Source organism: Oncorhynchus mykiss, unplaced genomic scaffold (assembly GCF_013265735.2).
Source record: "Oncorhynchus mykiss isolate Arlee unplaced genomic scaffold, USDA_OmykA_1.1 un_scaffold_299, whole genome shotgun sequence".
Taxonomy (NCBI): domain Eukaryota; kingdom Metazoa; phylum Chordata; class Actinopteri; order Salmoniformes; family Salmonidae; genus Oncorhynchus; species Oncorhynchus mykiss.
In genome coordinates, this window is record NW_023493749.1 from 112,501 (window position 1) to 128,235 (window position 15,735).

General features: G+C 45.9%; 1 protein-coding gene across 1 annotated transcript in view; it reads left to right on the forward strand.

The window, feature by feature from the left end:
- LOC110514305 (receptor-type tyrosine-protein phosphatase mu) overlaps positions 1-15,735 on the forward strand; it is a gene marked incomplete at its 5' end in the record, with an annotated part of 150,323 nt that overhangs the window by 79,723 nt on the left and 54,865 nt on the right. Inside the window, 3 exons of the mRNA XM_036973728.1 lie at positions 3,354-3,503; positions 10,750-10,923; positions 11,512-11,643. Coding sequence (XP_036829623.1) covers positions 3,354-3,503; positions 10,750-10,923; positions 11,512-11,643 — 456 coding nt within the window. The remainder of the gene's footprint in view (positions 1-3,353; positions 3,504-10,749; positions 10,924-11,511; positions 11,644-15,735) is intronic.

Consider the following 15,735-nt stretch of genomic DNA (forward strand, 5'->3'; position numbering starts at 1 on the left):
TAGTGTAGGGGTGGGGTGGGGTGGGGTGGGGTGGTGTAGGGTAGGGAGGGGGGCTAGGGATAGGGTGGGGTGGTGTAGGGGTAGGGTGGTGTAGGGTAGGGTGGTGTTGGGTAGGGTGGTGTAGGGTAGGGTGGTGTAGGGTAGGGTGAGGTAGATGTAGGGTGGTGTAGGGTAGGGTGGTGTAGGGTAGGGTGAGGTTGCTTTAGGGTGGTGTTGGGTAGGGTGGTGTAGGGTAGGGTGGGGTAGGGTAGGGTGGTGTAGGGTAGGGTGAGGTAGCTGTAGGGTGGTGTAGGGTAGGGTGGTGTAGGGTAGGAAGGTGTAGGGTAGGGTGAGGTAGCTTTAGGGTGGTGTAGGGTAGGGTGGTGTAGGGTAGGGTGGTTTAGGGTAGGGTGGGGTAGGGTAGGGTGGTGTAGGGTAGGGTGAGGTAGCTGTAGGGTGGTGTAGGGTAGGGTGGTGTAGGGTAGGAAGGTGTAGGGTAGGGTGAGGTAGCTTTAGGGTGGTGTAGGGTAGGGTGGTGTAGGGTAGGGTGGTGTAGGGTAGGGTGGTGTAGGGTAGGGTGGGGTAGGGTAGGGTGGGGTAGGGTAGGGTGGTGTAGGGTAGGGTGGTGTAGGGTAGGGTGGGGTAGGGTAGGGTGGGGTAGGGTAGGGTGGTGTAGGGTAGGGTGGTGTAGGGTAGGGTGAGGTAGCTTTAGGGTGGTGTAGGGTAGGGTGGTGTAGGGTAGGGTGGTGTAGGGTAGGGTGGTGTAGGGTAGGGTGAGGTAGCTGTAGGGTGGTGTAGGGTAGGGTGGTGTAGTCTAGGGTGGTGTAGGGTAGGGTGGTGTAGGGTAGGGTGGTGTAGGGTAGGGTGGTGTAGGGTAGGGTGGTGTAGGGTAGAGTGGGGGGGAATGTGTGGGTTAATACCTCTCAGGTGTTTTTCTTCTTTGACTCGGTTCCTAACCCCCCACCCACTGCCTTTCAGACTCGCTGCTTCTGTCTGTCTGTGGAAATTCACATTTGCAAGAAACACTTAGTTTTTTTTTATATGTACTGAGCCAAAATATAAACGCAACACGTAAAGTGTTGGTCCCTGAAATAAAAGATCCCAGAAATGTTTCATACGCACAAAAAGCTTATTTCTCTCAGATTTTGTGCACAAATGTGTGTACATCCCTGCTAGTGAGCATTTCTCCCTTTGCCAAGATAATCCATCCACTTGACATGTGTGGCATATCAAGAAACTGATTTAACAGCATGATCATTACACAGGTGCACCTTGTGCTGGGGACATTGAAAGGCCACTCTAAAATGTGCAGTTTTGCCTCACAACACAATGCCACAATGTTGATAAAGCGTGTAATTGGCATGCTGACTGCAGTTATGTACACCAGAACTGTTGCCAGAGAATTGAATGTAAATTTCTCCACCATAAGCCACCTCCAACATCACAACCGCAGACCAGGTGTAACCACGCCAGCCCAGAACCTTTAAAGTTGAAACAGCCACCATTTGTAATATTACAACAACAAAGAAGTTACTGAAAATAATGAACACAGCCCCCCCCCCCCCCCCCTCCCGGCATATTTGCACGCGCGATAGAAGAGCCTAATGTTACCACGCTGCACAACACTGGTAGGGGTGGCGGTGGTGGTGGTAGGGGTGGTAGGGGTGGCGGTGGCAGGGGTGTTGGTGGTGGTAGTAGGGGTGGTGGTGGTGGTGGTGGTAGGGGTGGTGGTGGTGGTGGTGGTAGGGATGGTGGTAGGGGTGGTGGTGGTGGTTGTGGTGGTAGGGATGGTGGTAGGGGTGGTGGTGGTGGTAGGGGTGGTGGTGGTGGTAGGGGTGGTGGTGGTGGTGGTGGTAGGGATGGTGGTAGGGGTGGTGGTGGTGGTAGGGGTGGTGGTGGTGGTGGTAGGGGTGGTGGTGGTGGTTGTGGTGGTAGGGATGGTGGTAGGGGTGGTGGTGGTGGTAGGGGTGGTGGTGGTGGTGGTGGTAGGGGTGGTGGTGGTGGTTGTGGTGGTAGGGATGGTGGTAGGGATGGTGGTGGTGGTTGTGGTGGTAGGGATGGTGGTAGGGGTGGTGGTGGTGGTAGGGGTGGTGGTGGTGGTGGTGGTAGGGGTGGTGGTGGTGGTGGTGGTGATGGTGGTAGGGGTGGTGGTGGTGGTAGGGGTGGTGGTGGTGGTGCTGGTAGGGATGGTGGTAGGGGTGGTGGTGGTGGTAGGGGTGGTGGTGGTGGTGGTGGTAGGGGTGGTGGTGGTGGTGGTAGGGGTGGTGGTGGTGGTTGTGGTGGTAGGGATGGTGGTAGGGGTGGTGGTGGTGGTAGGGGTGGTGGTGGTGGTGGTGGTAGGGGTGGTGGTGGTGGTTGTGGTGGTAGGGATGGTGGTAGGGGTGGTGGTGGTGGTTGTGGTGGTAGGGATGGTGGTAGGGGTGGTGGTGGTGGTAGGGGTGGTGGTGGTGGTGGTGGTAGGGGTGGTGGTGGTGGTGGTGGTGGTGGTGGTAGGGGTGGCGGTGGTAGGGGTGGTGGTGTTGACCGGCCTGTGGCTCTATTTCTCCCTACTGCTGCGGATTCCATCTTTAAGGTTAAAGTTTGGAATAGAACACTCAGGCTCACTAACGAGGTTCTAAAACACCTCCTGGCTGCTCGTTAGATGACATCATCGTGTCACGTGTGGCATCTATTAATCAGTGACCTCACTGTCGTAGGTATTGGTCCCGAAGTGACAGCGGACCGTTCATCTAAAATGTCACGTCACAACGGGTTTACGTCAAGCCTTAAGCTGTGGCCGTCTACCCGGCTGGGTGTGTGGATATAGGGGGGGGGGGGGGGGGGGGGGGGGGAGAGGGGGGAAGAGGGGGAGGGGGGTTGGTTGGTTGGCTACGCTGCGCTGTGCTGCGCTGGGTCGGTGAGTGGTGGGGATTGGAGTGAACCTGTTATGCCCTTCTGCTCTGTTCTCCGTTACTTTAAGGTGAACAGGGGATTGTGCTTATTTTTTTTAGATTAATTTATCGGTCTCAATTTAGACCCTATTATATTGGCCCTATTATATAGACCCCATTATATAGGCCCTATTATATTGGCCCTATTATTTAGACCCTATTATTTAGAACCTATTATATAGACCCATTATATAGACCCCATTATATAGACCCTATTATATAGACCCTATTATATAGACCCCATTATATAGGCCCTATTATATTGGCCCTATTATATAGGCCCCATTATATAGACCCTATTATATAGACCCTATTATATAGGCCCTATTAAAGTACATGTTTCATTTCCCATTCTAACTTTCTGGTAATTTCCATCTCTTTCTGTGTGCTGATTGTCTGTTGTTTGATATTGTCCCGTTGTGTCCATCTTTCTGCTTTTTCCAGGAGCAATATGTCTTCATCCACGACGCCATCTTGGAGGCGTGTCTTTGTGGTGACACCACCATTCCAGCCAATCAGCTGCGCTCGGTCTACTATGAAATGAACCGATTGGACCCCCAGACCAACTCCTCCCAGATCAAAGAGGAGTTCCGGGTGAGAATGTGTTCCATTGTGATCCTTCCTCATTTGGGCCAGCAAGTCGAGTGTCCTACACGGACGCATTTACACTGCATTTTTCCACATTTTCTTACTTTACAGCCTTATTCTAAAATTGATTTAAAAAATAATAATAATTCTCATCAATCTACACACAATATCCCATAATGACAAAAGTGAAAACAGGTTGTAATACATTTTTGCTAATTTATTTAAAAAAATCTAGTTAAAAAAAAAAGACCTTATTTACGTAAGTATTCAGACCCTTTGTTTTGTGACATGAAATTGATCTCAGGTGCATCTTGTTTCCATTGATCATCCTTGAGATGGTTCTACAACTTGACTGGAGTCCATCTGTGGTAAATTCATTTGATTGGACACGATTTAAAAAGCCTCACACCGGTCTATATAAGGTATTTTGCTTCCCCAACTTGTTGGCTGCTTTTCCTTCACTCTGCGGTCCCACTCATCCCAAGCCATCTCAATTGGGTTGAGGTCAGGTGATTGAGGAGGCCAGGTCATCTGATGTACCACTCCATCACTCTCCTCCTTGGTCAAATAGCCCTGACACGGCCTGGAGGTATGTTTTGGGTCATTGTCCTGTTGAAAAACAAATGATAGTCCCACGAAGTGCAAACCAAATGGGATGGCATATTGCTGCAGAATGCTGTGGTAGCCATGCTGGTTAAGTGGGTCTTGAGTTCTAATTAAATCACAGACGGTGTCACCAGCAAAGCACTTCCACACCATCACACCTCCTCCTCCATGCTTCACGGTGGGAACCACACATGTGGAGGTCATCCGTTCACCTACTCTGCGTCTCACAAAGACACGGCGGTTGGAACCAAAAATCTCAAATTTGTTCTCATCAGAACAAAGGACAGATTTCCACCAGTCTAATGTCCATTGCTCGTGTTTCTTGGCCCAAGATAGTCTCTTCTTCTTATTGGTGTCCTTTAGTAGTGGTTTCTTTACAGCAATTCGACCATGAAGGCCTGATTCACGCAGTCTCCTCTGAACAGTTGATGTTGAGATGGGTCTGTTACTTGAACTCTGTGAAGCATTTATTTGGTCTACAATCTGAGGTGCAGGTAACTCTAATGAACTTATCCTCTGCAGCAGAGGTAACTCTGGGTCTTCCTTTCCTGTGGCGGTCCTCATGGGAGCCAGTTTCATCATAGCGCTTGATGGTTTTTGCGACTGCACTTGAAGAAACTTTCAAAGTTCTTGAAATGTTCCGTATTGACTGACCTTCATGTCTTAAAGTAATGATGGTCTGTCATTTCTCTTTGCTTATTTGAGCTGTTCTTTGTATTTTTTTAATATATTTTTTTATAATTATTTTATTTTCAAAAAACACAAGGAAGGGGTAACATTAAAGTATTAGAACACGAAGGACAAACACTACAGCATCAAGACACTATCAAACACTACAGCATCAAGACACTATCAAGCACTACAGCATCAAGACACTATCAAACACTACAGCATCAAGACACTATCAAACACTACAGCATCAAGACACTATCAAACACTACAGCATCAACACACTATCAAACACTACAGCATCAACACACTATCAAACACTACAGCATCAAGACACTATCAAACACTACAGCATCAAGACACTATCAAACACTACAGCAACAAGACACTATCAAACACTACAGCATCAAGACACTATCAAACTCTACAGCATCAAGACACTATCAAACACTACAGCATCAACACACTATCAAACACTACAGCATCAAGACACTATCAAACACTACAGCATCAAGACACTATCAAACACTACAGCATCAACACACTATCAAACACTACAGCATCAAGACACTATCAAACACTACAGCATCAACACACTATCAAACACTACAGCATCAAGACACTATCAAACACTACAGCATCAACACACTATCAAACACTACGGCATCAACACACTATCAAACACTACAGCATCAACACACTATCAAACACTACAGCATCAAGACACTATCAAACACTACAGCATCAAGACACTATCAAACACTACAGCATCAAGACACAATCAAACACTACAGCATCAAGACACTATCAACCACTACAGCATCAAGACACTATCAAACACTACAGCATCAAGACACTATCAAACACTACAGCATCAACACACTATCAAACACTACAGCATCAAGACACTATCAAACACTACAGCATCAACACACTATCAAACACTACAGCATCAAGACACTATCAAACACTACAGCATCAAGACACTATCAAACACTACAGCATCAACACACTATCAAACACTACGGCATCAACACACTATCAAACACTACAGCATCAACACACTATCAAACACTACAGCATCAAGACACTATCAAACACTACAGCATCAAGACACTATCAAACACTACAGCATCAAGACACTATCAAACACTACACTACTGTAATCAATTGGTTGTACTCTTGGATTATGCAGACCTTCCCGTACAATTCTGATAACTCCATGAAGGACATAACTCTACCATTCCAATTTACAATATCATTTAAAAACAAAATACCCTTTTCAAACATCTTTCCCACAAATACAGGTATTTTATCAACCAGCACAGTTGAGTTCAGCCATAATATGTGTTGTAATATTCGTTCTATCTTTTCAGGGGGATGAAATTGAAATTGTAGCCAGCTCTGCAATGCTTGTTTGAAAAAGAGAGATACTTTGAAAAAAACGTGTAATTTTCAATTAATCGAAAATGAGACCTGGCAATCTGCACAAAGGCAAAAAGGCCATTTTTAAACAATGGATGAGCTTTTCTTAGTAATCTACTGAAGAACCATTTAGGGTTCAAATAAAACTGTTGAATGAAGCTTTTTTTTTTTTACCCTGTAACCCACTGTATCACCCTGTAACCCACTGTATCACCCTGTACACACTGTATCACCCTGTAACCCACTGTATCACCCTGTAACCCACTGTATCACCCTGTACCCACTGTATCACCCTGTAACCCACTGTATCACACTGTAACCCACTGTATCACCCTGTAACCCACTGTATCACCCTGTACACACTGTATCACCCTGTAACCCACTGTATCACCCTGTAACCCACTGTATCACCCTGTACCCACTGTATCACCCTGTAACCCACTGTATCACACTGTAACCCACTGTATCACCCTGTAACCCACCGTATCACCCTGTAACCCACTGTATCACCCTGTAACCCACTGTATCACCCTGTAACCCACTGTATCACCCTGTAACCCACTGTATCACCCTGTAACCCACTGTATCACCATGTAACCCACTGTATCACCCTGTAACCCACTGTATCACCCTGTAACCCACTGTATCACCCTGTAACCCACTGTATCACCCTGTAACCCACTGTATCACCATGTAACCCACCGTATCACCCTGTAACCCACTGTATCACCCTGTAACCCACTGTATCACCCTGTACACACTGTATCACCCTGTAACCCACTGTATCACCCTGTAACCCACTGTATCACCCTGTACCCACTGTATCACCCTGTAACCCACTGTATCACACTGTAACCCACTGTATCACCCTGTAACCCACTGTATCACCCTGTACACACTGTATCACCCTGTAACCCACTGTATCACCCTGTAACCCACTGTATCACCCTGTACCCACTGTATCACCCTGTAACCCACTGTATCACACTGTAACCCACTGTATCACCCTGTAACCCACCGTATCACCCTGTAACCCACTGTATCACCCTGTAACCCACTGTATCACCCTGTAACCCACTGTATCACCCTGTAACCCACTGTATCACCCTGTAACCCACTGTATCACCATGTAACCCACTGTATCACCCTGTAACCCACTGTATCACCCTGTAACCCACTGTATCACCCTGTAACCCACTGTATCACCCTGTAACCCACTGTATCACCATGTAACCCACTGTATCACCCTGTAACCCACTGTATCACCCTGTAACCCACTGTATCGCCCTGTAACCCACTGTATCGCCATGTAACCCACTGTATCGCCCTGTAACCCACTGTATCACCCTGTAACCCACTGTATCACCCTGTAACCCACTGTATCACCCTGTAACCCACTGTATCGCCATGTAACCCACTGTATCACCCTGTAAGCCACTGTATCGCCATGTAACCCACTGTATCGCCATGTAACCCACTGTATCACCATGTAACCCACTGTATCGCCATGTAACCCACTGTATCGCCATGTAACCCACTGTATCACCATGTAACCCATTGTATCGCCATGTAACCCACTGTATCGCCATGTAACCCACTGTATCACCCTGTAACCCACTGTATCGCCATGTAACCCACTGTATCGCCATGTAACCCACTGTATCACCCTGTAACCCACTGTATCACCCTATAACCCACTGTTTCACCATGTAACCCCACTGTATCGCCCTGTAACCCACTGTATCACCATGTAACCCACTGTATCACCATGTAACCCACTGTATCGCCCTGTAACCCACTGTATCACCCTGTAACCCACTGTATCGCCATGTAACCCACTGTATCACCCTGTAACCCACTGTATCGCCCTGTAACCCACTGTATCACCATGTAACCCACTGTATCGCCCTGTAACCCACTGTATCACCATGTAACCCACTGTATCACCATGTAACCCACTGTATCGCCATGTAACCCACTGTATCGCCCTGTAACCCACTGTATCGCCATGTAACCCACTGTATCACCCTGTAACCCACTGTATCACCCTGTAACCCACTGTATCACCATGTAACCCACTGTATCACCCTGTAACCCACTGTATCACCCTGTAACCCACTGTATCACCCTGTAACCCACTGTATCACCCTGTAACCCACTGTATCACCATGTAACCCACCGTATCACCCTGTAACCCACTGTATCACCCTGTAACCCACTGTATCACCCTGTACACACTGTATCACCCTGTAACCCACTGTATCACCCTGTAACCCACTGTATCACCCTGTACCCACTGTATCACCCTGTAACCCACTGTATCACACTGTAACCCACTGTATCACCCTGTAACCCACTGTATCACCCTGTACACACTGTATCACCCTGTAACCCACTGTATCACCCTGTAACCCACTGTATCACCCTGGACCCACTGTATCACCTTGTAACCCACTGTATCACACTGTAACCCACTGTATCACCCTGTAACCCACCGTATCACCCTGTAACCCACTGTATCACCCTGTAACCCACTGTATCACCCTGTAACCCACTGTATCACCATGTAACCCACTGTATCACCCTGTAACCCACTGTATCACCCTGTAACCCACTGTATCACCCTGTAACCCACTGTATCACCCTGTAACCCACTGTATCACCATGTAACCCACTGTATCACCCTGTAACCCACTGTATCACCCTGTAACCCACTGTATCGCCCTGTAACCCACTGTATCGCCATGTAACCCACTGTATCGCCCTGTAACCCACTGTATCACCCTGTAACCCACTGTATCACCCTGTAACCCACTGTATCACCCTGTAACCCACTGTATCGCCATGTAACCCACTGTATCACCCTGTAAGCCACTGTATCGCCATGTAACCCACTGTATCGCCATGTAACCCACTGTATCACCATGTAACCCACTGTATCGCCATGTAACCCACTGTATCGCCATGTAACCCACTGTATCACCATGTAACCCATTGTATCGCCATGTAACCCACTGTATCGCCATGTAACCCACTGTATCACCCTGTAACCCACTGTATCGCCATGTAACCCACTGTATCGCCATGTAACCCACTGTATCACCCTGTAACCCACTGTATCACCCTATAACCCACTGTTTCACCATGTAACCCCACTGTATCGCCCTGTAACCCACTGTATCACCATGTAACCCACTGTATCACCATGTAACCCACTGTATCGCCCTGTAACCCACTGTATCACCCTGTAACCCACTGTATCGCCATGTAACCCACTGTATCACCCTGTAACCCACTGTATCGCCCTGTAACCCACTGTATCACCATGTAACCCACTGTATCGCCCTGTAACCCACTGTATCACCATGTAACCCACTGTATCACCATGTAACCCACTGTATCGCCATGTAACCCACTGTATCGCCCTGTAACCCACTGTATCACCATGTAACCCACTGTATCACCCTGTAACCCACTGTATCACCATGTAACCCACTGTATCGCCATGTAACCCACTGTATCGCCATGTAACCCACTGTATCACCATGTAACCCACTGTATCACCCTGTACCCACTGTATCACCCTGTAACCCACTGTAACCCACTGTATCACCCTGTAACCCACTGTATCACCCTGTAACCCACTGTAACCCACTGTATCACCCTGTAACCCACTGTAACCCACTGTATCGCCCTGTAACCCACTGTATCACCCTGTAACCCACTGTATCACTCTGTAACCCACTGTAACCCAATGTATCGCTCTGTAACCCCCTGTAACCCACTGTATCACCCTGTAACCCCCTGTAACCCACTGTATCCCTCTGTAACCCACTGTATCGCTCTGTAACCCAATGTATCACTCTGTAACCCCCTGTAACCCACTGTATCACCCTGTAACCCCCTGTAACCCACTGTATCGCTCTGTAACCCACTGTATCGCTCTGTAACCCAATGTATCGCTCTGTAACCCCCTGTAACCCACTGTATCACCCTGTAACCCCCTGTAACCCACTGTATCGCTCTGTAACCCACTGTATCGCTCTGTAACCCACTGTATCACTCTGTAACCCACTATAACCCAATGTATCGCTCTGTAACCCCCTGTAACCCACTGTATCACCCTGTAACCCCCTGTAACCCACTGTATCGCTCTGTAACCCACTATATCGCTCTGTAACCCATTGTATCGCTCTGTAACCCACTGTAACCCACTCTATCACCCTGTAACCCACTGTATTGCTCTGTAACCCACTGTATCGCTCTGTAACCCACTGTAACCCACTGTATCACCCTGTAACACCCTGTAACCCACTGTATCGCTCTGTAACCCACTGTAACCCACTGTAACCCCCTGTAACCCACTGTATCACCCTGTAACCCACTGTAACCCACTGTAACCCCCTGTAACCCACTGTATCACCCTGTAACCCACTGTAACCCACTGTATCACCCTGTAACCCACTGTAACCCACTGTATCGCCCTGTATCACCCTGTAACCCACTGTATCGCCCTGTAACCCACTGTAACCTCTACTGTCTCTCTCTCCAGACTCTGAACATGGTGACTCCTACGTTGCGGGTGGAGGACTGTAGTATCGCCCTGCTCCCCAGGAACCACGAGAAGAACCGCTGTATGGATGTTCTTCCTCCTGACCGCTGTCTGCCCTTCCTCATCACCATCGACGGAGAGAGCTCCAACTACATCAACGCTGCTCTTATGGACGTATGTCACACACACACACACACACACACACACACACACACACACACACACACACACACACACACACACACACACACACACTCACACTAACACACACACACACACACACACACTCACACTAACACACACTAACACACACTAACACACACACACATTCCCACTAACACAGACACACATACTCACACACTCACACACACAGACACTGGTATATGGTACGTCTATGGAATTCATGTATCTCTTTTTCTCCCTCCATCCCTCTCTCTGTCTAACCCTCTATCCCTCTCTCTGTCTCTACCCCCTCCATCCCTCTCTCTCTCTACCCCTCCATCCCCCTCTCTCTACCCCCTCCATCCCCCTCTCTCTACCCCCTACATCCCCCTCTCTCTACCCCCTCCATCCCTCTCTCTCTACCCCCTCCATCCCTCTCTCTCTCTACCCCCTCCATCCCTCTCTCTCTACCCCTCCATCCCCCTCTCTCTCTACCCCCTCCATCCCCCTCTCTCTCTACCCCCTCCATCCCTCTCTCTCCCTACCCCATCCATCCCTCTCTCTCTTTTTCTCTCTCTACCTCTCTCTTGCCTCATGTAGAGTTATAAGCAGCCGTCAGCGTTCATTGTGACCCAACATCCTCTGCCCAACACAGTGAAGGATTTCTGGAGGCTGGTGTTGGATTACCACAGTACCTCCATAGTGATGCTCAATGATGTCGACCCTGCACAGGTACACACACACACACACACACACACACACACACACACACACACACACACACACACACACACACACACACACACATGTACACAATAACACACACACACACACAAACAATTCTATGGGAGTTAGTGCATTGTCTGAAATGGACTGTGAAATAGACAGCATCTGAAGGTAGATTCCTTGAACATGATCTTGTACCCCAGAGTCCAGCTCAAAGACATGTGAATTAGATTCCCAGAAAAATACAAGAATTACTTTGTGTGTCTACAAAAGGCCTGGAACACAAGGACTCACAACTACACACACACACACACACACACACACACACACACACACACACAAAGACACACATAAGGACATGCGCAAACGCACACACACACACACACACACACACACACACACTCGCACACACAAGGAATCACAACCTCAGACACACACATCGCTCAAGGACAAAAACATTGTCAATATCACGTGTCAATATCACCTTGCCTGAATAATACTGAAGAATATCAGATACCAGATACAGACATGACAATAACAGAGAGTGAAAATGGTGTGGAATAGATGGATAGATGAGATACCAGATACAGACATGGCAATAACAGAGAGTGAAAATGGTGTGGAATAGATGGATAGATGAGATACCAGATACAGACATGGCAATAACAGAGAGTGAAAATGGTGTGGAATAGATGGATAGATGAGATACCAGATACAGACATGGCAATAACAGAGAGTGAAAATGTTGTGGAATAGATGGATAGATGAGATACCAGATACAGACATGACAATAACAGAGAGTGAAAATGGTGTGGAATAGATGGATAGATGAGATACCAGATACAGACATGACAATAACAGAGAGTGAAAATGTTGTGGAATAGATGGATAGATGAGATACCAGATACAGACATGACAATAACAGAGAATGAAAATGGTGTGGAATAGATGCAAGATTGGATAGATGGATAATAGGATAGAATGTTTTGGATAGGATAGATAGGATAGGATGGATTATATAGAGTAGGTGGATATGATAGATGGGATTGGATAGATGGTTTAGATAGAATTGATTGGATAGGATAGATGAGATATGATAGATGAGATATGATAGATGGGATAGGATGGATTGGATAGGATGGGATTAGATAGAGTAGATTGGATATGATAGACGGGATTGGATAGATGGGATAGAAAGAATTGATTGGATAGGATAGATTGGATAGGATAGATGAGATATGATATGATAGATAGATGGATTGGATATGATAGATGAGATAGGATAAGATAGGAATAGGATAGATGGGATTGGATAGATGAGATATGATATATGGGATAGGATAGGCTAGATAGGATGGATTGGATTGGATAGATTGGATATGATAGATGAGATAGGATAGGATAGATGGGATAGGATAGGCTAGATTGGATAGGATAGGATAGATTGGATAGGATAGGATAGATGAGATAGGATAGGATGGATAGGAGAGATTAGATAGGATAGGATAGATAGGATGGATAGGATGAATATGATAGGATATATTGGATAGGATTGGATGGGATAGATTGGATAGGATTGGATAGATATGATAGGATAAATTGGATAGGAGATAATATATTGGATAAGGATGGGTAGGATAGGATAGGTTGGATAGGATATGACAGATGGGATAGATAGGATGGATTGGATAGGAAAGATGGGATGAATAGATAGGATGGATTGGATAGGATAGGTTGGATAAGATTAGATAGGATCGATTGAATGGATGGGATAGAATAGGATAGATTGGATAGGATGGATATGATAGAATAGGATGGATGGGATATGATATATTGGATAAATAAGATAAGATAGGGTTGGATTCAGTGCCTTCACAAATTATTCAAACCCCTTAACTTTGTTGTTGTTGTGTTACAGCCTGAATTTTAAATGAAATAAATTGACATTTTGTATCATTGTTCTACACACAATACCCCATAATGTCACAATACCCCATAATGTCACAATACCCCATAATGTCACAATACCCCATAATGTCACAATACCCCATAATGTTACAATACCCCATAATGTCACAATACCCCATAATGTCACAATACCCCATAATGTCACAATACCCCATAATGTCACAATACCCCATAATGTCACAATACCCCATAATGTCACAATACCCCATAATGTCACAATACCCCATAATGTCACAATACCCCATAATGTCACAATACCCCATAATGTCACAATACCCCATCATGTCAAAGTGGAATTATGTTTTTCGAAATGTTTACGTTTTTTTTAAGTTCAAGAATAAAATGTTCATAACTAGTCACATAATAAGTTGCATGGACTACTCTAATAATAGAGTTTAACATGATTTTTGAATGACTACCTCATCTCTGTACCCCCACACATACAATTATCTGTAAGGTCCCTCAGTCGAAGCAGTGAATTTCAACCACAGATTCAACCACTAAGAACAGATAGGTTTTCCAATGCCTTGCAAAGAAGGGCACCTATTGGTAGATGGGTACAAAAAAAAAAAGCAGACACTGAATATCCCTTTGAGCATGGTGAAGTTATTAATGACACTTTGGATGGTGTATCAATACACCCAGTCACTACAAAGATACAGGCGCCCTTCCTAACTCAGTTGCTGGAGAGGAAGGAAAACCACTCAGGGATTTCACCATGAGCCCAACAGTTACTGAGTTGTATGGCTGTGATAGGAGAAAACTGAGGATGGTATCAACAACGCTGTAGTTACTCCACAATACTAACCTAAATGACAGAGTGAAAAGAAGGAAGTCTGTACAGAATGAAACATTTTCCAAAACATGCATCCTGTTTACAACACTGAATTGCTTTGCCACATTTCTTGCAGTAGGACAGTAACCTAAAACACAAGGCCAAATCTACACTGGAGTTGCTTACCAAGAAAACAGTGAATGTTCCTGAGTGGCCGAGTTACAGTATTGATTTAAATCTACTTGAAAATCTATGGCAAGACCTGAAAATGGTTGTCTAGCAATGATCAACAAGCCATTTGACAGAGTTCGAAATTTTTTGAAAATAATAATTGGTAAATGTTGCTCAATCCAGGTGTGGAAATCTCTTAGAGACTTACCCAGAAAGACTCACAGCTTTAATCGCTACCAAAGGTGCTTCTACAAAGTATTGACTAAGGGGTGTGAATACTTATGTAAATGAGATATTTCTGTGTTTCACTTTCAATGAACTTTCTAAAATTTCAAAAAACAATTTTCACTTTGTCATTATAGGGTATTGTGAGTAGATGGGTGAGGGGAAAAAATCATTTAATCCATTTTGAATTCATGATGTAACACAACAAAATGTTGAATAGGTCAAGGGGTAGCTCCCGACTGGTGCCGTGGTCCAAGACACTGCTTCTCCGTGCAAGAGGTGTCACTGCAGTACCTGGTTCTGAAGGTATAGGATGAATATATAGTCAATAATGACAAATAATAAAGTTGTAAAAAATCCCAAAGCTTTGTAAGTCATCAGCATCAGTCACATAGACAGGACAGGATTATAGATGGATCTCTGTTCAACATCAACATCAGTCACATGGACAGGACAGGATTATAGATCTCTGTTCAACATCAATCACATAGACAGGACAGGATTATAGATGGATCTCTGTTCAACATCAATCACATAGACAGGACAGGATTATAGATGGATCTCTGTTCAACATCAGTCACATAGACAGGCCAGGATTATAGATGCATCTCTGTTCAACATTAACATCAGTCACATAGACAGGACAGGATTATAGATGGATCTCTATTCAACATTAACATCAGTCACATAGACATGCCAGGATTATAGATGTGTCTCTGTTCAACATTAACATCAGTCACATAGACAGGACAGGATTATAGATGCATCTCTGTTCAACATTAACATCAGTCACATAGACAGGACAGGATTATAGATGGTAGATAAAATAGATAGACAGAAATCAGTGGAAGATCTCTCCGGCAGCTCCAGCCCTCCAGGCCCCAGGCCCTGTCATCACACCCAGGGATCAAAGCCTCTGGCTGGGCTGCTCTCTCCTCTCTCTCCCTGGGTGACTGACT